Source organism: Gigantopelta aegis, chromosome 3 (genome assembly GCF_016097555.1).
Source record: "Gigantopelta aegis isolate Gae_Host chromosome 3, Gae_host_genome, whole genome shotgun sequence".
NCBI lineage: Eukaryota > Metazoa > Mollusca > Gastropoda > Neomphalida > Peltospiridae > Gigantopelta > Gigantopelta aegis.
The window spans coordinates 31,158,634-31,185,450 of NC_054701.1; the positions used below are offsets into that span (position 1 = coordinate 31,158,634).

Below are 26,817 nucleotides of genomic sequence, written 5' to 3' on the forward strand. Positions count from 1 at the left end.
CAAATATAACAGATGGTTGGAAGAACAAGAAAATGTAGTGAATATGTAATTTTAGTCTTCAGTATTTTAGTTTTATGATCCAAGACTGTTTCTTCGAATGTTAACACAAGTTGTAGTGCATGTACAACCATTTACTAAATGTACTTGTGTGATATGCTATTTCCATTTTATATCATTGTTAGTCTACTTTTAGTTTGTCATATATTATAAGTTTGCGACAGTAAAAAAACAGAGCAAAACAAAAACAAACAAATGAAAAAAAATGAAAAAACATTAGATCATCTTGGCATCCATAAACAGAATTAATATATGGCAGACAGACAAATTCTTTATTTACATCTTACCTTGTGTACGGATTAAAACAAAGAATAATTCAACAATAATGATGATGATGATGATGATGATGATGATAATAATAATACAATAATACAGCATTAAAAGTACACAGGTCACTCATGTGGATTTGTGAGAGACTTTAGAACTATTAAAAGACTATCAGAAATATTAATAAGGAATTGTATTTTTCAAAAGTAATGACATTACTTAGAAGAGGAGATAACTAATGACCTGTAGTTACACAATTGTGACCGGGTTTGTTACTTCGGAAGAATACGTATTATCGCTCACAATCTATCATAGAGCGGCATACTCAAAATAATTATATCAACATTAAAGGGACATTCTTGAGTTTGATGCAATTTTTAAGATGTTATCGACTAACAGAGACTTTTTAAAGATTGTAATTACATATGAAATATATTTTTCTGCATAAAATATTAGTGGCTGTATATTAAACGTGTAGAGTTGAAAATGGTCAGAATTTTGAAAATAGCCAAAAATAAAAAGAATTGACTGCTCGGTCGAATATTTATATAATTTGGAGCATTGTAGAAGGACAGTCCAAAAATAAATAAGAGAAAGAAGAGAGGATCGGACTATTTAATAATATTAAAAAAAGAAAGTAATTTCGACATAAACTTTTGAACGACGGTCTAAAAGTTTAAAGTCCGATCTATATGTCCACGTGAGTGGCGTCGTTAAGGCCGTTAGGGTGCACAGCTTGTAGGGACGAGATGGGTTGCATCCCGTCAAGAAAACCCCTAGATTGATTGTCAATAGACGTTGATCCGTCTGAACGAGAGAGAGAGAATCAGACTAGGGTATAGTCTAGTCGTCATGGGTTGGTATAGTGGTGCGGACAGGCCCGACTCCGGAGGATACGAGATGGTATCACAATAAAACAAAGTAAACTCTAGAAAAGAGTAGTAGGGGCCGACCCCGCTTCCTATTTCTTCTTAGAGTGTGGCGGTCAATCTCCCAGTGCTGCTAGGACAGGCTCGGACAGGCTCGGACATGTAGAGACTAAACGCGAACAACCGTGGCGTTCTGCAGAATGGCCGTCATACGAGTCACGAAAAAAACGAGTCAGCATAGTCAGACGGAGAAATGACGTGGAGGCAAGGAATCTCGCTATAAAAAAATCCAACCTGGTGGTGCAGACTGTCGAAACGAGAAGCGTTCCAGCGTTCAATCAATTCTAGTGGCCGCATACATCCCAGTAAAAAACTTCACTTCGCTGACAAAAACAACGAAGTGAAGGATCCCCAAGTCGAGCCGCGAAAGTACGTGCAGTGTGCACAGTCGAAACAAACACGTCTTACCGCGTGGAGCTCCAGACTGGGAATGCAGTGATTTGAAAAGAATTTGAAAACATTCGGGTTTATGCCGAAGATATACGATATGATTCGGGTGAATTACGAAGTATGCCGGAAACTAATTTCAATATAAAACTTTATATAAAATTCGTTTCAAGAAGAAGAAAAAAACCGTGATGGTATAGCAATAAAATCTGTTTATACTAGTATACAATCCAGAGTTTATTACTGCACTTTCCCCCCTGTTTTTTTCAATGTTTAATTAGACCAACAAGTTCGCCTATTGCATAAACAGTCTCAACCGATATTTTTAGAATTTGTATGCTCCCGAATAACGTTATAAAAGGCGAAGTGTAATTGGTCGATATTTAAATTGTTATTTATAGATGAAATGTCACCTGGATATGGGAGTCCACGCAATGCTGTTAGATCTACTGGCGAGACCAGTAGAGTTAATTTTAATCAGATTGGGCTTCTTACAAATATTAAGACGACCAGATATTTAAGGACATGCAATTACTTAATTCCCATTATGCTGGTCAGTCGAATTGTTTTAATAGGTGAGAATGTTTCATACTTTATGTTATTGTATTCAAGTCACGTGTGCGTCACGCTAACACACATAGGAAACACATATTACGCGTGCGGGCATGCATAGGCCTAAACACATTTATAAAATTAACAAATAAAATGTATAAACGTGCAAGTATGTAGTGTTTACCGTTCGACTTTAAGTAGAAGAAATATATTGACAAAGTTATGGCTGCATGTGTTCGTGAATCAATATCAAAACAGGTTTTAATGTTCTTACCTGATTTAGAAACGTGTTTTAATGTTAGATTTAGTTTTTTATACTTTATAATGTCGTAGAGACATGTTATTATGATTTTATTAATAATTGTATTTGTACATACTTGTATTTATATAATTTTTAACTATTCTGTCTCATAAGTCCTTAAGGATTGTGTTGTGTACTGTTATGTTTGTTTTGTTTTGTATATATATGTAATGTACATACGGTGGTACTTTAATAGATTATCTGTCTGTCTATGAAAACAGTGATGATACCAGGTGTTCGCGAAACGTTTAGCGTGTCCTGTCTGGTGCATTGGTTATATGCGCCATGAGTACACCCATTAACTATTAGATCTTTTTTTCACTAGAATATGAAAATAAAATATTGCATCAGATTCGTATTAGTTAGTGGTGCGTCGTGTCGTGAAATACCTGAAAACATCCCATGTGAAGAGATACGATTTTGAATGAGATAATCTGTCACACAGTCTGCATGTTGACAACATGTCTGGGTTTTAAAATCCTCGAAGCTGGGTCAAACACAAAGTGCTAAAACAAAGAAATAAAGAAATAAAGAAATGTCTTATTTAACGACGCACTCAACACATTGTATTTACGGTTATATGGCGTCAGATATTGAGAGAGGAAACCCGCTGTCGCCAGTTCATGGGCTACTCTTTTTGATTAGCAGATATGCACCATCCCACGGACAGGGTAGTACATACCACGGCATTTGATATACCAGTCGTGGTGCACTGGCTGGATAAAACAAAGAGGACGAAAAACATACCAGATAAGTCAAAATGGATGCATTTTGGTCATAGTACAGTATAATAATAATAACCTGGCAATATTCTTTAAAACAATCACAAAGCCAAGCCTGCCAGATCCTATTTTGGTCATAGTACAGTATAATAATAATAACCTGGCAATATTCTTTAAAACAATCACAAAGCCAAGCCTGCCAGATCCTATTTTGGTCATAGTACAGTATAATAATAATAACCTGGCAATATTCTTTAAAACAATCACAAAGCCAAGCCTGCCAGATCCTATTTTGGTCATAGTACAGTATAATAATAATAACCTGGCAATATTCTTTAAAACAATCACAAAGCCAAGCCTGCCAGATCCTATTTTGGTCATAGTACAATATAATAATAATAACCTGGCAATATTCTTTAAAACAATCACAAAGCCAAGCCTGCCAGATCCTATTTTGGTCATAGTACAATATAATAATAATAACCTGGCAATATTCTTTAAAACAATCACAAAGCCAAGCCTGCCAGATCCTATTTTGGTCATAGTACAGTATAATAATAATAACCTGGCAATATTCTTTAAAACAATCACAAAGCCAAGCCTGCCAGATCCTATTTTGGTCATAGTACAGTATAATAATAATAACCTGGCAATATTCTTTAAAACAATCACAAAGCCAAGCCTGCCAGATCCTATTTTGGTCATAGTACAGTATAATAATAATAACCTGGCAATATTCTTTAAAACAATCACAAAGCCAAGCCTGCCAGATCCTATTTTGGTCATAGTACAATATAATAATAATAACCTGGCAATATTCTTTAAAACAATCACAAAGCCAAGCCTGCCAGATCCTATTTTGGTCATAGTACAATATAATAATAATAACCTGGCAATATTCTTTAAAACAATCACAAAGCCAAGCCTGCCAGATCCTATTTTGGTCATAGTACAGTATAATAATAATAACCTGGCAATATTCTTTAAAACAATCACATAGCCAAGCCTGCCAGATCCTATTTTGGTCATAGTACAGTATAATAATAATAACCTGGCAATATTCTTTAAAACAATCACATAGCCAAGCCTGCCAGATCCTATTTTGAGAGCTGGCCTACACTTATTGTCCTCGCCCCTCCGCCACCTAACCCCGATCTGAAACGTCCACGCACATTCTCATGCTTATTATGACCTTATTTATATATGTTCTTTAAAACACTCCTGACCAATGTGGATTTACAAACTGAAACAAGTGCAGCATCAATTTGTTAATTAAGGTAACCAAACGTAAATTGTAAATACGATAGCATTATTTATAATAGTAAAATATGCTAATTGCGTGACATGATGCTATCATCACAGCATGATTAAAACCATTCTACAGCACACAATGTATTTTCTGTTGCAGCTGGCATTTCACAAACATTCAGTAAGTAAATGGTGTAACGGTCTGACATTGTTTGTTGCTTGTTTATTTTCTTCACTTTGACAGCTATATACACAATGATCTGTTGCGATTTCTGTCGACCAGCTGGTTAAAACAAAGTCTAATACTGGGTAGACTGTTTTACTTACGTAATCAGGTCGACCTTGTATTTTGTATTAAAACACGTATCTATATCCACTAACTGGTAAAAAGTAAATATCTTTACCCTATGTTATCTAATGAAAATAATTTTAAAAATAAGAAAGTATATAGCTTAGCATGGACACCACACCATAATATATATTTTTACATCTGACTTTTAGCTTTTATTTCTGGAGGCTAAATGAGAGGGCTGAGGGTGAATTACAAATGCCTTATACATACAAGCTGTCCGTGTTCTATGTATTAAAACTCACATCATTATCTTCCCATTTACAGTGACAGATACATAAGAAACCAAGGACAGTACTGCAGATTATTTTTTGTTACTTGATAGGAATTTTACTTGCCACTGCTACTACGTACATATAATCTTAAATATTAAAATGAAGTCAAATTACATGTTTCTACCCTATCGTCAACCACACCTTCTTTGTCTAGCATGTATACTTCCGATCAAGATTTCAACTTCTATTTAAGTTCGAAAATAATTGGTATTGTGCCTAGTTCTTTCTCTCTCTTTTGGTTTCCTTTTTTTTTTTTTTTTTTCTCTCTTTATTTTTGTCTGTTTTTTTGTTTTTGTTTTTTGGGGGGGGGGGTTGTAAAAAAATTTGTTTCTTTTGGGTTTTGTTTTGGGGGGTGGGGTGGGGTGAGGGGTGTTACTGGCTACTATTCCGTTTTAAAACCGTTCTATCGGTAAATCAAGTTCAAATCTATAAACGACACTGACCTTTTTGCCGCACTAAGAACCCTAAGGTCAAACTCGGACTCTGACACCTACGAAATCTTAATATGACGCATGACGCATCTTCAGCAAAACAATTAAGTGTTGTAATATTTTCGTTTCACCTTATTCATATTGCTGGTTTCTGGTCAACGTTATTATTAATAAAAGCTCTTCCTTCTGATGCGGAAAGATTAGAAATCCGTTTTAAAAACACCTGATAGCGTCACTGTTTAACATATCTACTGATGTGTCATCACAACTGTGTTATATAGTTCTAAGATCATCGTGTGCGAAATAAGGAAGTATTCATTTAGATGTCTCTGAATGCGTGCAAATTGGATTTATAGATATCTGATTGAATAATTAAAAAAAAAAACCCACAAACAACAACAACTATAACAATAACAAAACAAACAAACAAACAAAAAAAAACCCATAAAAACACACAACAACAGTATAAAACAACCCACCAAGCATTGTTATAACAAAAACAAACTAACAAACAAACGTCACACCAACATTCATCAAACAAATAGTATCCATTTATGGCAAACATTGCTTTAATGTATAATGATATTGTCCCTTTAAAATCTGATCGGTGTATACAGTTGTCATTGCATGTAGAATACCAAAGGAGCTGTGATTGGTTGTGTTACAAGCTATACTAGACCAGATTCGTGGAATTCAAGTTACTCATTTCGTAGTTCGTTCTTTTCATTCTATATTTAGTGTCATCCATTAGTAAATATACTCATGTAGATGTAGAACCGCATCCGCATTGTTAGAAAGTAATTTGTAGTTTTTGGGGTACTCCATTCTGTATGGCACCATAGATGTTCGTTTGTAATGTAGTTCGTTTGTTTTGTTTTTTAATCAGTTATCTTTGTATATGCTTCTATCTTTGGTACTGCTCACAGAATAGAATTAAATAACTTGATTTTATTTGTCTTATTAACCAACGTCATTGTTTTAGTAGTTTAGTGATCTTGTCATTGGTCCAAGGCTGAGGGGGCTTTGGGTTCGTATCCCAGCACTGGCCCTCACACAGTGTGAGTTGTAACGACTCACTGGGAAGATGTAAGACCACTACTCTGACTCCCCCTCCCCCCCCCCCCCCCCCCCCTCTCTCTCTCTCTCTCTCTCTCTCTCTCTCTCTCTCTCTCTCTCTCTCTCTCTCTCTCTCTCTCTCTCTCTCTCTCTCTCTCTCTCTCTCTATCCACTAACGACTAACCATTAACCCCTGTCCTAGACAGGCACCCTTCATAGATGATGCGGGTGCCCAGGGCAGCATGCTTGAACTTTAATTGAATAACACTATGAAAATAGCAATAAAATAATGAATATATTGTGAGAGAGAGGAAGGTATAATGGCTTTACACCTACCCATTGAGCCCTTAAGAACTCGCTGTGGGTTGGAATCGGTACCGGGCTGCGAACCCTATACCTACCAGCCTGTAGTTCGATGTCTTAACCACTGCTTCACCGAGGCCGGTATTGGATCATCAAAGCTTGCACACAAGTACAACTTGGGATGGCGATGTGTTGAGTACCATAACTAGGTCACCGCGACCTATTTTTGACGGTCGTATCATGTACTTCCACCGGTACTCTTGTTAAAAATTCGTATTGCGCAGTAAGCGTACAAGAAAAGGTCATTTGGCAGCCCCATATGATCACTTAATGCTTCTACCGATTTGTACTCTGTGTAATGAAAGTCATCCATCACTAAGTTCTCGCACACAATATACTCAACTAGACAACCTGCTCACTTGTCAATTCGTGTTCAATACCGTGACACAAAATAGATAAAGATAGATAGAAGGTTAATGGAAAAGTGTGACACGCGATTGCTCTGTCGATCTTCGACTGGCAAATTACAGTTTTTCTGTGTATAACAGATCGCCCTTGTTTTATGGCCGATGTTACAGTTAATGTATATATATATATATTTCCACATAAAGGCATTAATAGTTTAACCAAAAACGTTTGTAACTCTCTTTATTTTGATCATACTGCAAGTATATGTACGCAAACAGAAAAACAAATTACTATTAAAGGAACTATCTTGCGTTTGTAGCTAGTGGATTAATTTATTTACATAAATCTGGCAAATAACCCCGATCCCCATCAAAAACAAGCAAACAGACATTCATTTGCTTCATTCATTCATTCATTCATTCATTTATAGTTATTTTCCTGTTTAAATTCAATTATTAACGTTTAAGCACGTTGTCATGGGCACACACCTCAGCTATCTGGGCTGTCTATCCAGGATAGATGGTTAGTGGTTAGTGAGAGAGAAGTCGGTGTAGTGACCTTACACCTATTCACTAAGTTGTTAAAACTCGCTTTGGGTGGGAGCCGGGGTGCGAACCCATTACCTACCAGCTTTATGTCCGATGGCTTATTCACGACACCACCGAGACCGGTACAAACAAACAACAAAAACAGCATTAAAAAAAAAAAGAAAAAAAAAAGTGATATTGAATACGTCCGTGATTCTCTTTGACCAAATCATTTCAAATTTTGTTTGGCGGCTGGAAGAAAACAAGTTGTTATGTACAAACTTTTATAGGTAAATATCAACAATAAGCTACTATACGGTGACCAGAAATGCATTGCATATGCAGATGTTCACATTTTTAGTATGATAACATAAGCACATTGATATTTTATAATGTATTTTTATATATTTCAACCGAACACGTTAAAACGGGTACAAACTTAAGTCCCATCAACATATTATATATTATATGATTTTGAATTTGCCATACAATAATAGCATTGGAGATGAATGTTTGGGTGTATGATTTCCAAATTGTAAATATATACAAGACTAGAATGTTCATTAGAACGTGTATCTGTTAAAGTTGGAGTAGAGACGATCTTGACATTTGTAACCAGAGCACCAATAAATTATTATTGTAATACAGCAGTGTACAAACATACACTTGTAATCTGCTAAATGTCATTGAATTTAATATTGACTTTTTCAATTTGAATTTAGACACCAGCACAAAACAAACAGACAGACAGTCGGAGAGAGAGAGAGAGAGAGGAGAGAGAGAGAGAGAGACTCGGGGAGAGAGAGAGAGAGAGAGATGAGAGAGGGGAGAGAGAGAGGCGAGAGAGAGAGAGAGAGAGAGAGGAGAGAGGAGAGAGAGCAACGAGGAGGGATAGAGATAGAGAGGAGGATGAAGAGGGAAAGAGGCGTGAGGAGAGAGAGGATCCTCTAGGCAGAACCGATGAGGAGAGAAGAGAGAGGATAGAGATAGAGATCTCGGGAGAAAGAGAGAACGAGAGAGAGAGATGTGTGTGATAAGAGAGTGGAGAGAGAGAGAGAGAGAGAGAGAGAGAGAGAGGTAGAGACAGGAGAGCGAGAGAGCCAACAAAAACATAAAAAACATAAAAAGTAGTATAAAATCAATATAAAGTCACTCTTTACAGAGCTGTGAGAGAATGTAAAACCTACCGGAGTTCATATAAAGGATATGATATATACATATACACACATGCACACTCACATTCACACACACACACACACACACACACACACACATACACACACACACACACACACACACACACACACACAAACATTATAGAGTATAGGCAATTCCAGCACCCTAAATTATAATGACATAATTCCGGGAACGGAGACGCGAGCGTTATTTTTATGGTAGAACCCCGCGTATTGATCGGGTTAGCATCATTTATTTACAATTTGATAACGCGGTTTCGTAAATTACGTTTAAGCGATTCGACTCGAGTTTGATTGTACGTCTTTTGCTAGTGTTCCAAACGAGGCAGACTCTGATTAATGTTCGTAAAACTCCAATACGTTCCATGTGATCAGCAAACACGTGGTATCGACCAAGTGTCTCGTGGAATTACTGATTTATAAAACATATTTCAAATCTAGCGTTAAGTAAGCAATGGAATGGCCATTTCCATGCTTATATTCGACTTATGTTCAAGCACGTTGTTATTGGCGCGTAAACTGGAACTAATACTATGCAGATTACATAGAACTGCGTATTGCAATATTGTTTTTAAGATATAATTGTTTTCGTGAGCACACAGGATGCTTTCAGCCAGATCGAGCAAAAAGAAAACCAAATAATAATAATAAACTTTAAAAACATTTGCTAGATTGTTACATGCGTTTCACGTTAAACCGGATGACTACACTTGGAGCCAATCAAATAGTTCGCGATGGTTAGCGTTGTTCGTTGAACGCAGAACTATTTACTGACTGATTCAAGTCATGTCACTATAATTTTAACATTTTAAGCGCAAACCCCACACTTGCTAGCGCAACAGAGCCCTCATATCAAATGAACACAATACATGTTTGTTGTTTAAGGGTAGTTCTCACGGTGTGCCTTGTAGCATGTGGTTTGTGGTACTCCCTTTCTTTTGTGTACTTTTCGTGTTGTAGTGACTAAAATCATTACGATTTAGTGATCCTCACAATACAAGTTGATCGCTTGATAATATAGATCGAGAACTGGGGGTGCGGTGGCGGTGGAAGATTTTTTCGAAAAGGTCCAAAAGGTCTGAGGGTATTTTTGAATACCCTGATATATGTACTTTATGGAATGAGGTTTCTTAGTCGCCAAATCTATTCCGATTATACCCCCCCCCCCCCACCACCCAACATTTTGATGTTTTTAATACCAGTGTTGAAATCTGCGTCATGCATGAATTAGGGGTAGGTATAACTAAAATGTCTGTCTTGCACTAAAGCCATTTAGTCAGGAAACTGCTCATATACTCCAGTTGTGAAACTCGGAGGGTCTACTGAATGTGTGTTGGATTGGGTGATACATATATATTACACATCTAATAGGTGATCTGTCACTGAACTAAGTCCTGTTGTGTGTGATGTTGATTTGGTTTCGTTTGTTTATTTTCGGTTTTTCGGGGGGTTTTTTTGGGTGGTGGTTGTGGCTTTTTATATATATAAACAACAACAAAAAAACAAACAAAAAACAACGAAGAAATAAACGAATGTATGTTTAACGGCACCCTGGCACTAACATCAAAACGTTATCAACAATTAATAAAACCGAAAATTACCTTTTTATAACTTTTTCATGAATGTCGTTATTTTTCTGGACTCAGTATTGTGCAAATACGATTTTGAATATCAAATTGTTTTGTCGTTTAATTTTTTTGATGATAATATATATTCATATGTACCGATTAGAAACCGCTTGTGTCATATAATTTATATAATTGTACATTTTCACAGACAGGACAGCACATATCACGGCCTTTTCTAATAAAAACTACATCGATATTTCCCTAGAAATACCCACACCGCCAAATAAATCTACCAAGCAGGATCGTCCCTAGGACCGGAGCCGAGCACAGGCACGGCGGAGAGCGTCCCCCAATAATTCTGAATCAAAATTATAATTGGTAGTAAATCTTTTCGCAGAGATCAATTTTACTTGTAGAATGCAGGAAATTGCATTTCAGGACGTCTATTTTTCAAAAATTTACGGGGGAAGCATACCCCGAACCCCCCTAAAAACTTTTATTAGCGCCCTCGATCTGAAAGCTGCCCCCCCCCCCCCCCTCCTCCACGCCCCTGTCTACTTGCTCCCGCCATGCCTGGAGCATGGTAGTATCTCTATTTCTCCTCCACCAGTATTCAGACAATAAACATGTTATGTAACGACAGCTTGTTATAACATCTGTGTAATTGTCTAAAACGTTTATCTTGTTTGTTTCAGGTACGTGTTCGTAATAGTGAGTTACCTCATTGGCGTTTTCATCTTCGCTACAATTGTTGGTAAGTAAAGCAGCTGTTAGATGTAACTAGAAACAGATACTGTCGGAAAATAAAAGCTTTACATGTACATCCAATATATCAGTCATCTAATATATCCCATTTTAAAGGTTACAAACGTTTGCGTTGTGGAAAAAGAAATACAGTTAAACCTGTTTTAACCAGCTCCTTAAGTACGTTTAAAAGACAAAGACAGGTGCCCGTTTAATATAAGAATTGTTTTTCTTCTGGTTAGATGTGGGGAATTTTACGGCCACCTCTTAAGACACCATTTGGCGTGTCGTTACTTGTAGCAGCTTAATATATTCCGTTTTAGAAAATAGTTCCTCATAAAAAAAAAATTCGTTGACTTTTTACACGGTACTTGTCAGTTGAGAGCACTCCCTAAAATTAGTAGTTGTATTTTTCACAGAATCTATTCTGACATAGACATTGTATTGAACTGCATGGAGTAATTAATGGTGGTGTGTAACCTTAAGATAATAGCTTGTGACCTTATTGACACAGATCTCTTGAATAATATCGTATCGTCTTACCAAGTCTTTTTGCATTGCCATGCAGAATCACAAAGTTGCAATAGTTTGGTGAATTATAATAGGCCCCTGCTTTATTACAGTTTGAACAGGTGGGTTTTTTTAATGTAGCACTTGATATTTGTGATGTTCATTTGTACCTAATTTATTATTATTATATTTGTATTTTTATTGCAATGGAATGTAAATACTTGCCCTTCTGTCTCGTTTGTTAATAAAATGAATCAAATTGCTCAATTTGTCAATAGCTGTAGTTCTAATACATTCTGTTTTAATCATGGTGCTGTTTCATTTAGTTAGTGTTGACGGTTGCTTAGGGTTGTGACTAGTGCGAACGGTTGCCTCTCTATACCCCATCACCTTACTCCCATAAAATAAAATATATTATATATACTTTTAGTTTTCGTTTCATGTAGTCGAAGATAATTCTATATTATTGTCCACGCCGTTATTTTAGACAATTGCCAAGATACAAACACTGTGTACAAAGATAATGGTGTTAACACTAGTTCACCTAAAGTTACTACGGGATACTGACCTAGTTTAGTTTGTAGAGCGCTCGTCGACGGTGTATTGGTCGTAGGATCGAATCCTTTCGGAGGACCCATTCTATGATTTTATTTTTCTGATTCAATCAATATATTAAAGGCTATGATATGTACTGTTCTGTCTGTGGAAAAAGTGCATAAAATATCATTCTGTTTATGGAAAAATGTTGCGGCTTTCTTCGCAAGAGTGCTTTTCGGAATATGCATTAATTAGAGCTGGGGGTTTTAATTTGTGGCATGACATAAAATTGTGTTACATAACTGTTTATATTGTGGACGTGAAAGAATTTAACGACAGAAGGCTTTTTAAAATAATAAGGTTATATAATGGACTGACCAATATAAAATGGAATTCGTCTTCAATTGTATTAGCACAAACAAAGCGCATTCCTTTAGAGCTGCCATTATTATGAGAAACAAACACCATTAGCCAAACTGTTTATTTCTCTTTTTTCAGGTCAAGTAGGAAATATCATTACTAACCGCAATGCCAGCAGACAAGAGTTTGAAAGGCTTCTTGTAAGTAACACATTTGGTCAAATATCCACTTATATTGTACAAGCAAGTCTGAAAATGCAAGCCATGCATGTTCGATGGAGAGGAGTTGTAAGTCAGCTACAATGAATGCAGGTATTAACCAGAGACATCATTTCATCTAATACATCTGGAGTTTTCCGTAAATTTTAATCTCTGTTATGAAATACCAGTATGAAGATTTTTCTTTTTTGATGAATTGACGAAAGAATGAATGAATGAATTGACGAATGAATGAAAGAATGAATGTTTAACGACACCCCAACAATTGTTTTCATTATTATTATTGTTTTGTTGTTTTTTCATAATCAGACACCCAGATGTCCATGAATTTCTGGTTTATATATTATATTATATCTTTGCTTCCAATGTTAGTTAATTCAACGTGCAAATTCAGAGCAGGCTGCTTTAGCACACGCCTGTCTAGGGCACAAGTTTTGACATGTGCCAGCCCTTCCGTCCACGACAGGTCAATGCTTCCATGACTTGTTTTTTGTTTCTTTGTTGTGTTGTTGTTGTTGTTGTTGTTTTAATACATGGGTGACGGAATCTAGTTTAGACATTACACTGACATCTAAACACAAAAACATATTTACTGTGTGGTTTAATATTCTCCCATTTCAATGTAATGTACCTTAGTAGTATATATTTTTTTTTAAACAAAGGGAAACAAAAAAAACCCCAAAAAAAACAAATAAACAAACAGACAAAACCTAGCAACAAACCGACAAACAACCAACAGAAACCTTAATATTGACACGGTTGCACACGTGAAAAGTTCGCCAGTTTTAAAATTGCGTAATGCTATTATACTAGTATCAGAAACCTGTTTTGGGGCAAGCTGCCCTGAGATGCTTTGATTACAGTACCCGACCCCCTCGATGTGCTCAGTCTCTGGTTGTTTTTCCCCGCCTCATCCAGTGCCCCATGATTGGTATATCAAAAAACGTAGGAAAGTGCTATATAGAAAAAAAAATTGTTTTTATTACACTGTCACATGTCACGGTCGTACGAAGGTGCCAAAAAGTGTGTGGTGAGCACACACACACGCGCACGCACGCACGCACACACACACACATACATACATACATTAGGTGCTTCGCAGAAAATCTGTACTATTAGTATCGCGAGAAGGTTTACTTTAAATACCTATTTAGACAGAAGAAATCTTCATTTATTACACAACAGATCTTCTCTTTCGACAGCTGTCTTTATTTATGGCATAAGCGATCTTCATTTATTGCATATTAAAGATATCCCTAATTTTCAGTAGCTATATTATTTATTTAAGCGATCTACATTTATTATATTTAGCGATCTTCATTTATTACATTTAGCGATCTTCATTTATTACATTTAGCGATCTTCATTTATTAAATGATTAGACTTCATGTGCATTATAAGCGGCCTTTATTTATGACACGGGCGATCTTCATTCATTACATGTGTGATCAATCGCATCAATCTGTCTAGTCATCTTTCGGCAGTCAACCTACATCAATTGTATTACGACGTAACGGTCGTACCAACGACATCAATAAACGGTTAATAAATATGCGCCGATCCCCAATCTACTGGTATTGGCATGATTACGGCTAATGAAGCGTAGTCGTCGCCATTTTATCTTTTACGAATCGCAGAACTTCCATGAAAACTCATTTTCCATTGGTCCATAAGAAAGCTATTTTCCTACTTGATAAATGGATTTGCTAGCGATCCTGTCTTGATTGAAAGTGCAGATATTTGATTTAGGTTGTTGATTCGTTTCTCCCAAATACAGCGTCAAACAAATCTTCATAATGGACGGTATTTTTGTATGATTCTTAGTCTTCTGTGTGACACAAATACTGTTCAAATAGTCTGAATGAAAGTCTATGTCTGTGACTTTTTATTTTCACTTAAAATGAATTAGTTCATTGAATGATCAATTCGCGGTTGTCTGGACCACCATGAGTTGTTTAGTGGAGAGAGAGAGAGAGAGAGAGAGAGAGAGAGAGAGAGAGAGAGAGAGAGAGAGAGAGAGAGAGAGAGAGAGAGAGACACACACACACACACACAGACATACACAGAGATACAGAGAGAGAGAGAGAGAGAGAGAGAGAGAGAGAGAGAGAGAGAGAGAGAGAGAGAGAGAGAGACGTATGCAAAGATACAGACAGACAGAGAGTGAAACGAACACAGAAACGGACACACATGCAGAGATAGACTCCTTTGAACTCGATGCTTTTTATGAATCTGTCAGTTTCTATATAGAAACATATTAACAATATTAGGTACAGATGTGATATTTGTTACGAGCAAATTTGAACAACAAAACCATTAACACAGATTACAGCAGTACAGATGTGACAGCCTAGCACCGTTAAGCGATTCACACTGCTGATTTACAATCCAGTAGTTCTTAAGTATATAACAGCATCCCCTTTTGAAAACAGAATCAGAGCCAAAGCGTATTTGGTTTGCATTAACAAAATAAGAAGGAAATGTTTTATTTAACGACGCACTCAACAATTTGCATTAACAGAAATCAACATAGTTTTTCATTTCCAAGGCAGTTCAGCAACGATGTGGGTTAGTTGTTTTGGTTGTGGGTTTTGGGTTTTTTTTCTTACCGAAACGTGTTTAGAATATTGACAGACTGTGACTACCTTTATGCAACACGAAACGATTGAACATGCAACCTTTCCCAACATGCAACCTCTCCCCACCTATTCTGAATACGAGAAACAATATCTTATGAAATGATATGAATTTTGTCAATTTTGAATCAAAACTAATTAAAGATATATATATATATATATATATATATATAGTAAAACCATTCTAAACTGGACACCTACGAGATCAGGTCAGGTCAGGTCAGGTCATGGGGTTTTACGTGCACATTCAGAGCAAGCTGTTGTAGCGCACGCCTGTCATAGGCACAGGTGCCGGCCTTGGTCAGCTCCTCTGTCCAGGACAGGAAAAGGGTTGAAGTGGGAGGTAGAGGGGACCGCACGTGCTTGCAGATGCAAGAGAGCACCAGCAGCCCGACCGGACAAGATCAAGACAAATGTCCGTTTAAGTGGTGACCAGTTTAGAGAGGTTCTGTTGTGTACTGATATTGAAATGGGAACCCTGAAAAACGTCTGATTTTGAGGGAATGTCGGTTTCTGGAGGTCTGGCTTTGAGGGGTTTCACTGTATTTTTAATCTTAGAAAAGCGTGACAATATACATACATGTCATTAATGCCAATGTTGCAAGGTGGTGCCAGCGGACTTGAACCTAACCATTTAACATGCATTTCAATGGCATAGAGGTTCTGTATAGATAGAACTCTGCTTGAGATCGATCACCACTAAACTAAATCTGCCCTCGGCTAAAAGAAAGAGTGAGACATATATGTGAAAAATACTTAGTGATTTATTGACCACTGTGGACGGAATTCATCAATTTTGGATTATCTGAATCCCACGTGCCATCAATCACTGAATAGATTTTATTTGAGCAGGAATCCCCCGGGGTCACTACACGTGGTCACAGACATCAGTCACCAGTAATGACCATTAAGACACGTGACAGCTCAATTATCTCTCAAATTAATGTTGTAGATATGAAATATTTGTGGAATTTTGTCACATATGAACATGTATATATACACGTACAAAATGGCATATACATTTACAGTGATAACTGTACATCTCGGTATAGTAGGAGGACAAACATGCACATTATTTTGAATATGAAACACAACATAGGTTACATAGCATCTTAATATAAATTTTGTTTTAAATTATTTTTAAATGTTATACATTCTACAAAAACAAACCGATTTTTCCACCACAAAGTCACCATTACGTGACAACAAAATATTTCAATAAGGGTTATAAATTACATTAATTTTAACTAAGTGAAATAAACTAAGTATATCATGTTTACAAAATTGTCTTCTTTTTTTTTCTTTTTTTCCCTTTCTGTTTTTTTACGAAAGAGCCTTTTATTAAGATCTTTTTTTTTTTTTTTCTTTTTTTTTAATCATTTATTATCCCCAGCCAAGTTTGACCATGTCAAGGTTGGGGAGCCTTGATTTCATGGCCTTACAATAGAGTTGCTATATAAGTGAAAATGCATAATATTATAGTAATTTAACATATAAATATATTTCTAGTGTTCCCATATGGTTGGGGATTGGCAAAGAAAGCCAAGATGCTATGATTCATATCTTGGAAAGAGTTGAGAAAAGTAGAAGGAAAGAAAGAAAATACAATAGAATAGAAAGAAATTAATGAATGAATAGATAGATAGATAGATAAATAAATAAATAAATAAATAAATAATGGGGGGGGGGGGGGGACTTAAAATCTATGCTACGAAAAGAGACTTATATTTCGAAACGAAAAAACCTGCAATTACAAACGAAAAGACCTGTAATTCGAAACAAGCTATTTATAAGAAGTTTCAGTTAAAAAGATTAAGCCACTGTGTCAATTGATTATTGAACATTTCATGTTCACAATTTTTGTATGAAATAAACCTTTCGATTTCAAATTTCTTTCGCAATATATTTTTAACTCCATTTATATTTAATACTTTTTTCTGTACTTTCATACTATAAATATAATATTTAATATTGATAATTAACCAATTTACAAAGTTGCTGTGTTCATTATTAACCATACCAAACATAACAATATCTCGGTTAAAACAAATATCAATTCCAGTTTCAGTCTGTATCCAATGTGGTTAACCTTATTGCAGTCAAAAAATAGATGTGGTATCGTTTCTGGAGAATTTTGACAGAAGTCACAAGCATTTGAATCAACATAATGTATCATGTGTAAACATTTATTTGTAGTTAAGATTCTATGCAGTATTCTGAATTGAAACCATGATACGGTTGAATCTTTTACACATCGAAAAGGAATAACATAATACTTTTCCCATTGCCTGGTATCGTATATAAATCCTTCGTTCGCATATTTTAATTGTGCTTTGGGGGTTATAGTTTGTGAAGTTATCATATCATAAATATCTTTACAACCTTTTTTGTTTTTTAATAAACATTTTAGTTTAAACGGAAAAACCGGATTTTTTAGAATTGTGAACGTGTCATCCCTTATTGTTCCAAGCTTGTTTATAAATGATTTAATAGCACTTGTAAGTGAAGCATATTCTAAGAAGTTTGTATTTATATGATATTTTGTTGCAAACTGTATGTATGTATAAAAATCACCTTGTTCATTTAATAAATCATTTATAAATATAATACCGTTATCTATATAAATTTTGTATATAAATGGTTTGTTACCTATACATATTTTGCTATTATACCAAATATTAATGCTTAAAATATCCTCAACATTTTGTGGTTTTTGATATTTGTGTATCTCTAACCAGCTGAACAAGGTGTCTCTCCAAAACGTATTTCGGACGTGTTCAATATTTCGCATTAGGAAATAATCGCCTTGTATAATCAAGTCTTTTAAAGATATGTTTGTAACCGATTTAAACAAAGTTATCCACTTTGAGTTATTTAAAAACATTCTTCGAATCCACGTGCATTTTAAGGCTGTTATAAAATTTGATATGTTTATCATTTTAATACCATCTGTTTTGTAATTTTGTATTATTAGATTCCGTTTCAGTTTTTCAGTATTGCTCTGCCAGATAAATTTAAAAAATAATGTATTTACATTTTTTATCACTTTGTCATTTGGGTTTGGTAGCGCTATTAACAGATGGGTTAGTTTTGGCATTATTAAAGTTTTCAGTACTGTTATTCTTCCTAAAACTGTTAATCTTCTAACAGACCATAACCTCATTAATTTTTGCATTTCTATTATTTTAGAATCATAGTTCAGTGCAATTATTTGTTCCATGTTAACTGCGAAGTTGATACCGAGCAAATTAAATTGTGTTGCGCCCCATTCTAACTTCCACCGCGTACGATGGAACACATCCTTAGAAAACATTTTCTTTCCGATCCATATAGCTTTTGATTTAGAAAAATTAATTTTTAGGCCTGATATATATGCATAATAATCTAAAACCTTCAATGTATTGTACAGAGACTCGGGAGAACCATCAAGAATGAAACTTGTGTCATCTGCATATTGCGAAATTAAATATTCTTCGCCATCAATACTGATTCCCTTAATATTGCTAGAGTTTCTTATTATAATTGCAAGTACTTCAGCACACAGAATAAATATAAAAGGAGACAGAGGATCTCCTTGTCTACAACCCCTTTCTAATTTGAAAGCTTCAGATATAAATCCATTCTGTATTACACTAAATAAAGAATTATTGTAAAACGTTTTTATCCAGTTTTTAATGGATGTTTTAAAGTTAAATATATCTAACACTTTATATATAAACGACCAAGATAAAGAATCGAATGCTTTTTCAAAATCAATTAGTAGCAATAATCCAGGAATATCATGTTCTTCTGTGTATAACATAATGTCATAGATTAATCTAATATTTTCACAAATGTATCTTCCTTTAACGAAATCAGTTCGGTCTTTGTCTATTAATTTTTCCAAAACGGTTTTAATTCTATTCGCGATACATCCTGACGCCATTTTATAAGTACAGTTTAAAAGGGTTAAAGGTCGCCAATGTTTTAAGAATTCTTTTGATTTATTAGGTTTTGGGATACATGTTATAATACCTAGCTTTTATTATTTATTTATTTCAACTTATTTTCGTGCTTATATCCAATTAAGATTCAAGCACGCTGTCCTGGACACACACCTCAGCTATCTGGGCTGTCTGTCCAGGACAGTAGGTTAGTTGTTTAGTAGTTAGTGAGAGAGAAGAGGGTGTAGTGGCCTTACACCTACCCATTGAGCCCTTAAGAACTCGCTCTGGGTTGGAGCCGGTACCGGGCTGCGAACCTGTACCTACCAGCGTGTAGTCCGATGGCTTAACCACTACGCCACCGAGGCCGGTACCTAGCTTTTGTACATGAGACATTTCTTTAATAGTGTAACTATAGTTGATAGATCTAATTATATAGTGTCCTAAATCCATCCAAAATATTTTAAAGAATTCAGCCGTAAATCCATCAGACCCCGGGCTCTTGTCATTTTTCGTAGCTTTAAGAAATGTTAATACCTTCGTATATTTTATTTCACCCTCTAATTCTTCAGCTTCTTATCAGTTAATTTATTAAAACTAAAGTGAGATAGTTTTCTTAATAATATCATCATCATTTTGCCACGATGGTGCGGAATAAAGATTTTGGTAAAATTTCTTAGTTTCTTTTAAAATTTGCTTCTGATCCTTAATTTCTATTCCATTATCTAACTGAATTTTTTATATTAATTTACTGAAATAATTACGAGATTCTAAATTGCAAACATACTTAGATGGTTTTTCGCCTTCTTCTATCCATTGTGACCTTGACCTAATATAATGACCTTTGGGTTTTTCTTTACGTAATTCTAATAATTCGGACTTTTTTGCTTTCGATTCTTTTCCAGTCAACTACATGTTCGTTTTCCTCTAAAGCTTTTATTTCATCACATATAGTTTGTTCTAATTCGGTGTTTAATTTTTTCTTATACACGGAAAAAGATATACTTTTCCCCCTTATTTCCATGAGTAATGTTTCTAGAAAGAGTTGACTATTTATTGAAAAATTTATTTCATCTTTCGGTATTGCATCGATATTATCTAAATCATAAACTGGTAAAGCATATTGCCGTGTTATTTTAGTAATAGTTTCCTTGACTAAGTTAACATATTCTTTATCACGTAACAAAGAGTTATTGAATTTCCACAAGCCTTTGCCTTTTTCTATATGACTCATTTTTATATTTAAAACTACTCCTGAATGGTCTGAACGATAGCTATTTTCGATTATAACCTTTTCCACCATAGACATCAGGTTATTAGATATTAAGAAAAAATCTAATCTAGCTTGTTTTAATGGAGTTTTTTTCTTCCATGTGTATCTTCGGAGATTAGAGTATAATTCTCTGAAAGGATCTATTAAATCAAATGTTTCCATGTTTTCGTTAATTTGTTTCCGACATTTTGGATGGTTTATGTGTTTATAGTTTTTGGTATCGAGATCCTGGTTTAACACTAAATTGAAATCTCCACAAAGTATATATTTTTCATTTCGGAATTCTTCAATACAGTCTAAAATATATTGATAGAAAATATCGTTATCTGCATGGTCCATATATGTTCAACTAAGTAATTCTCTCTCCCTCTATTGTTATATCGATTACAACATAATTATAACCACCGCTATTGATATACCAGTCATGGAGCATTGGTAAGATGTCACTGTCATATAACCATATTATTTGTTTATTTATTTATTTTAATATTATTATTTTGGTGACGGTGGTTTTATTTATTTATTTATTTATTTATTTATTTATTTATTATTCATATTTTCAGGATGGCGCTAAGCTGTATATGGCCACCCATAGTATTCCCCCGGATCTCTCCAAGAGAGTCCAGCGGTGGTACGACTACGTTTGGTCCAGGTAAGAATAAAGCCAGCAATACCAGCGTGCAAGACGCATCCATGAATTAGGTGCTGGGTGTTCTCACCCCTCTCCTGTGGCATGTACTGCCCTGCCTTAAGAAAGTGCATATATGTAGTTTTTTTTAACTTGCTGCTAATAAAAAAAAGTGTAGAACGTTCCTCTAAAAACTACGTGTTAGAATGACCAAACATGTGTCATCCAATAGCCGACTATTAGTTTTCAGTAGCTAGTGTTGTCGTTACACAAAACAAACTTTGATTTGTTCTGACATCCCTGAAGGCCAAGGTGTTTGACAAGGACATATAATAAGTATATAAGTATGAAAGCTGAAATGAAATAATGTACAGATTATGAAAAATATGCTTTATAAAACCCGTCGTGAATCTTTGATGCTGTAGCATGTAATATATTTAATTAGTCTACTATTACTTTATTTTTTCTTTGTTTCAGTAGTAGTTTTTTCGCTTTTTATTTCAGGGGCCGTCTCAACGGTTACGATATTAATTCTATTCAACTGTTACCAGACAAACTAAAAACAGAGTTGGCCATCTATGTGAATCTTGAAACATTGAAAAAGGTGATATACATTTCTCTCTCTCTCTCTCTCTCTCTCTCTCTCTCTCTCTCTCTCTCTCTCTCTCTCTCTCTCTCTCTCTCTCTCTGTGTGTGTGTGTGTGTGTGTGCGTGTGTGTGTGTGTGTGTGTGGTAACAACATTTAGAGATGTTGTTGAAAATACAAACAGAAACAAACTGATCTCAAAGAGCCATGTTTTATGTAAACGAGATCTCGCGAGTTTTTACAAAAGGTTATGCATTACCGTGAAGTGCATGATAAACCGATAGTGTTACATCCTTCCCTCTATGAGAAGCTAAAGGTTCAGTTCTTAAAGTTGTTCAGAATAATAATAATGTGACAACTTGTTAATAGCTTTAAGAAAGATTAAATCAGAAACTCTAAAATACAAGTTAAAATTAATACTACCACAAACTGTCAATTATGAAATTTCAGTTCATGAATATCAACTCATATAGGTGACTGTTCATACTGTGAAATTCTTCACAAATGTTCTGCTTGACCGTTCATGAATATACTAGGTAAACCATTCATGAGAAAACAGCATAAACACGAAAAACAGTAAAGTTTTCAGTTATCAAAACAGATCAATAATTTTTTTTTTTTTTTTTAAATATTTAAACAGGTTGACTTTTCCAACAGAATGGAGCAATAATGAAATAGCTTTGAAGAATTTCCTTAATATAAATGAACAAGTTATTTAACATAGTCCTTCCATCTAGTAGGCTGTTTGATGGTACGACCAAATCTGGATGTGCTGGGTCCAGACATACTCAGGGTTTCTCTTGCAGGAATTTCACGAGTTGATTCATGGTGACATGGTTTCTCGACACGGTACTTTGGTTCAAGTGTTTCAAACGGAAAGTTAGTCAACACATTATCTAGTGCAGGTTCATGCGTCTTTTTCAAATGTACTCTGTTACGTCGATAAAAAGTTTCACCAGATCGAAGTTCATATGATCTTTCATCTAATCTACGAGTAACTTCAGCTTTTTCACCTGTTCTGAAAGGTTTCATTCTTACAGTATCGCCTTTTTTTAAGTACAGGCAAATCATGTGCTGATTTGTTATAGTAGTTAGCTTGTCGCTTTTGGTTTGACCTCAGTTGTTCAGTTTCACGTTCATTCTGTATGTTTCCTGGTTTGAGAAGATTTCTTGAAGTTGGCAGTATTGTTTTTGTTCTTCTTCCTAAAAGTCTTTGAGCAGGACTGCTGTCAACACCTTGGGTAGGGGTGTTTCTAATGTTCAGTAGTGCGAGATATTGGTCTTCATGTGACTTTGATGTTTTCCGCAGCATTCTTTTGGCAGATTTAACAGCTGATTCAACTTTACCATTTGCTTTGCCGTTATATGGTGAGGTGGGTGTGTGAGTGATTCCCCATTTCTTCGTGAATTTGTGAAATTCGTCCGATGAGAATTGTGGACCATTGTCACTTACTATATAATCTGGAATGCCATATCTTGCAAAATGAGCTTACAATTTTGTAATGACAGTTTTAGCTTTTGTGTCATACAAACGATCAATTTCCCAAAAGTTCGACTTGTAGCAGACAGTTATCAGGTAGTCTTTACCATGATAGGAAAGTAAATCAGTTCCAATTCTTTCCCATGCTCTTTCAGGAATATAACTCATAAGAGTTCATTCGGTTGAGACTGTTCGAATTCGTGACAGGTTTCACAAGTGCCAATCCACTCTTTAATCTCTTGGCTCATGCCTGGCCAATATACATATTCTCGTGCTCTTCTGAGACAACCTTCTATGCCATAGTGTCCAACATGAATGTCTTTCTTGATTTCAGATCTCATAATTTTAGGAATTACGAGTCTTTCACCCCTAAATATTAGTCCATCAGTTACTGCAAGTTCATCGCGAACATTGAAGAAAGGAGTGATCAAAGGTGACAAAGTGGATTTATTGTCAGGCCAACCATTTTGAATGGTATCTGATAAGAGCTGTAGTGTTGAATCTTCATTTGTCTTCTTTCGAATTTCATCAATTCTTTCTTCTGGCATAGTGAGGTAAGTAACAGCGTTTACTGTTTCAAACTCTTCTTGGCCTACTTTTTCAGGTAGATGTGCTCTGCTCAGAGTGTCAGCTATGTACATCTGTTTTCCTTCAAGGTACTTTACTTCAATATCATAAGCAAGTGCACGTAAAAGCATACCTTGTAGACGTTTCGGTGCTCTATCGATTGGCCTTTTAGAGATACTTTCAAGTGGTTTATGGTCAGTGAACACAGTGATTGGACGGCCATATGTGAATTGATGCCACTTTTCAAGTGTAAAGATGATTGCCAACATTTCCTTTTCAATTGTGGCACATCCTGGTTCAGTATCAGTAAGGGCTCTACTAGCATAAGCTAACGGTTTCGAGTCTTGGAGAAGTACAGCACCTAAACCTTTACTGCTAGCATCACACTGGATTACCAAATGTTTCTTGTCATCGAAATAAGCAAGTACAGGAGCTTCTGTTAAAAGTGTTTTCAGTTTGCTGAAAGCTTTGTCTTGTATGCTAGTCCATGACCATTCAACATCTTGGTGAGAGAGCATGCTAATAGGTTGCATCACATCTGACAAGTTAGGAAGAAACTTAGACAGGTAGTTCACCATACCTTTAAGCCTTTCAACGCCTTCCTTATCAGTGGGTGGTTCCATCTTCACAAGAGCTTCAATTTTAGCAGGATCAGGTTTGAGACCACGATTACTCACAATGTGTCCCATGAAAGATATTTCTTCTACTCCAAAATTACACTTTTCGGCATCGAGAGATATACCAATGTTACGACAGTGTTCCAAAAGTGTTCTTACACGAGAATCGTGTTCATCATCAGTGTGACCCCAGACGATTATGTGATCTATGACACATCGAACACCTTCCAAACCTTCCAAGTCTTTTCTGGAAGATTTCACTGCTCACATTTAACCCAAATGGTAGACGACGCCAACGATATCTTCCAAAAGGAGTAGCAAAGGTAGTAAGAAGACTCGATTCTTCGTCAAGTTCACAATGAAGGTATCCATTCTTCAGATCGCATGTAGAGAACTTAGTAGCTTGTGATATTTCAGGTAAAATATCATCGAGTACTGGAAGCATATAATGTTCTCGTTTCAGAGCTTCATTCAGAGGTCTTGGATCTATACAGATTCTTATGTCTTCATATTTGCGCTTTGCAATAGACATTTGACTAACCCAATCTGTAGGTTTGTCAACAGGAGTAATAACTTCAGTACAGACAAGTTCATCAAGCTTAGTTTTGAGATCAGCTTTAATAGATTCAGGTATAGTACGAGCAGGTCGGATTACAGGATCCGTATCAGGATTTACAGTTAGATGAACTTTCTTGCCAGGAAGATTCCCAAGTTTACTAGAGAACACTTCAGGGAATTCTTGCACAAACACATTAGTAGGCAGAACAGTGCTTACTTGTTCAAAGTTGTGATAGTTAATAGTTATTAGACCCATTTTCTCAGCAGCTCTACGACTCGGTAGTGGAGTAAGATTTTCTTCAACGATCACAAAATTGACCATGTACTTTCGTTTTGTGACAGGATTTATGGTTTTCACTTTACATCTTCCATGTGCCTGAAAGCTAGAGTTGTTCCACATTTTGAGATTCACAGTTTCAGGGCGTATCTTTAGATTACCAATGTACTGTTTTGGCAGGATATACATAGTTGCACCACAGTAGAATGTATTTACAGAATATGAGTAAACAGTTCGGCAATTCAGTTAATTTCCCACGCTTACTACGAACAGACGCCAAGGAATATACCACAGTTCGGCAATTCAGAGCTATTTCCACTAATACAGTAGAAGTTTAATAAAGTCGTATTTCAAACAGAAATCAGTTCCAGTAAAACATAGTTACTGAGTAAAACATTACTACGTTCTTTCAACGAAAGAATAGAGTGGCTACAAAGCGATTCTGTGTAACACGCACATTACCGGTTCCGTTGCAACTGCGAACGGCGTTAGCAAACGACTTCATTTTAGCAAACGTTTTACGTGTCCTTCTTAGCAACAACAAAGAGATTCGCTACATACATGTTTTTGCGAGAGTTCCAGAGATGCTCAGACAGTCGTCTGCATACATCTCTTCCGCGCTGCCACCATGTAACAACATTTAGAGATGTTGTTGAAAATACAAACAGAAACAAACTGATCTCAAAGAGCCATCTTTTATGTAAACGAGATCTCGCGAGAGTTTTTACAAAAGGTTATGCATTACCGTGAAGTGCATGATAAACCGATAGTGTTACATGTGTGTGTATGTGTGTTTACTTCATACTTTTTTCATTTTTCAAGTTACAGCACTATTCAGTATACATGTAGACAATCTGTTATTTAACTGAACAAAAATACACAATTTAAAACTGATCATTTATGTTGCTACTAGAGAAAGAAAAAACATGTAGACAACCTGGACTAATATGAAGCATGACGTTTAATAAACTTGTGGTCGTTAATCTTGCACATATTTTCGTTATACATTCATATACCGGTACGTACTATGGGCTTCGGGGGCGGCGAGGGGCGGCGCAGGGGGCAGGGGGCAGGTGTGTGTGTGTGTGCATTAAAGCAAAACAAACAAAAACATATCTGTCGACAGTAGTATACGAGCTTTTCTATCTAGACAAAAAATGTCACTTAATATAAAGAATACGTTTTGTAAATTTCTGAATTATCTGTTTATGGGCTAGGTTGTTAATGGATAACAGTCTTAAACATCGATAAGAACTTATCAATTATTTTACTATGATTATATTCAATTTCGTACAACTTATAAATGAATTATAAATGTCACAAACGT

General features: G+C 35.6%; 1 protein-coding gene across 1 annotated transcript in view; it reads left to right on the forward strand.

Moving 5' to 3' along the window:
* Positions 1–26,817, forward strand: part of LOC121367883 (cyclic nucleotide-gated channel rod photoreceptor subunit alpha-like) — an 80,627-nt gene that overhangs the window by 40,962 nt on the left and 12,848 nt on the right. The window contains exons 4-7 of the mRNA XM_041492327.1: positions 11,272–11,330; positions 12,866–12,927; positions 21,341–21,429; positions 21,910–22,009. Coding sequence (XP_041348261.1) covers positions 11,272–11,330; positions 12,866–12,927; positions 21,341–21,429; positions 21,910–22,009 — 310 coding nt within the window. The remainder of the gene's footprint in view (positions 1–11,271; positions 11,331–12,865; positions 12,928–21,340; positions 21,430–21,909; positions 22,010–26,817) is intronic.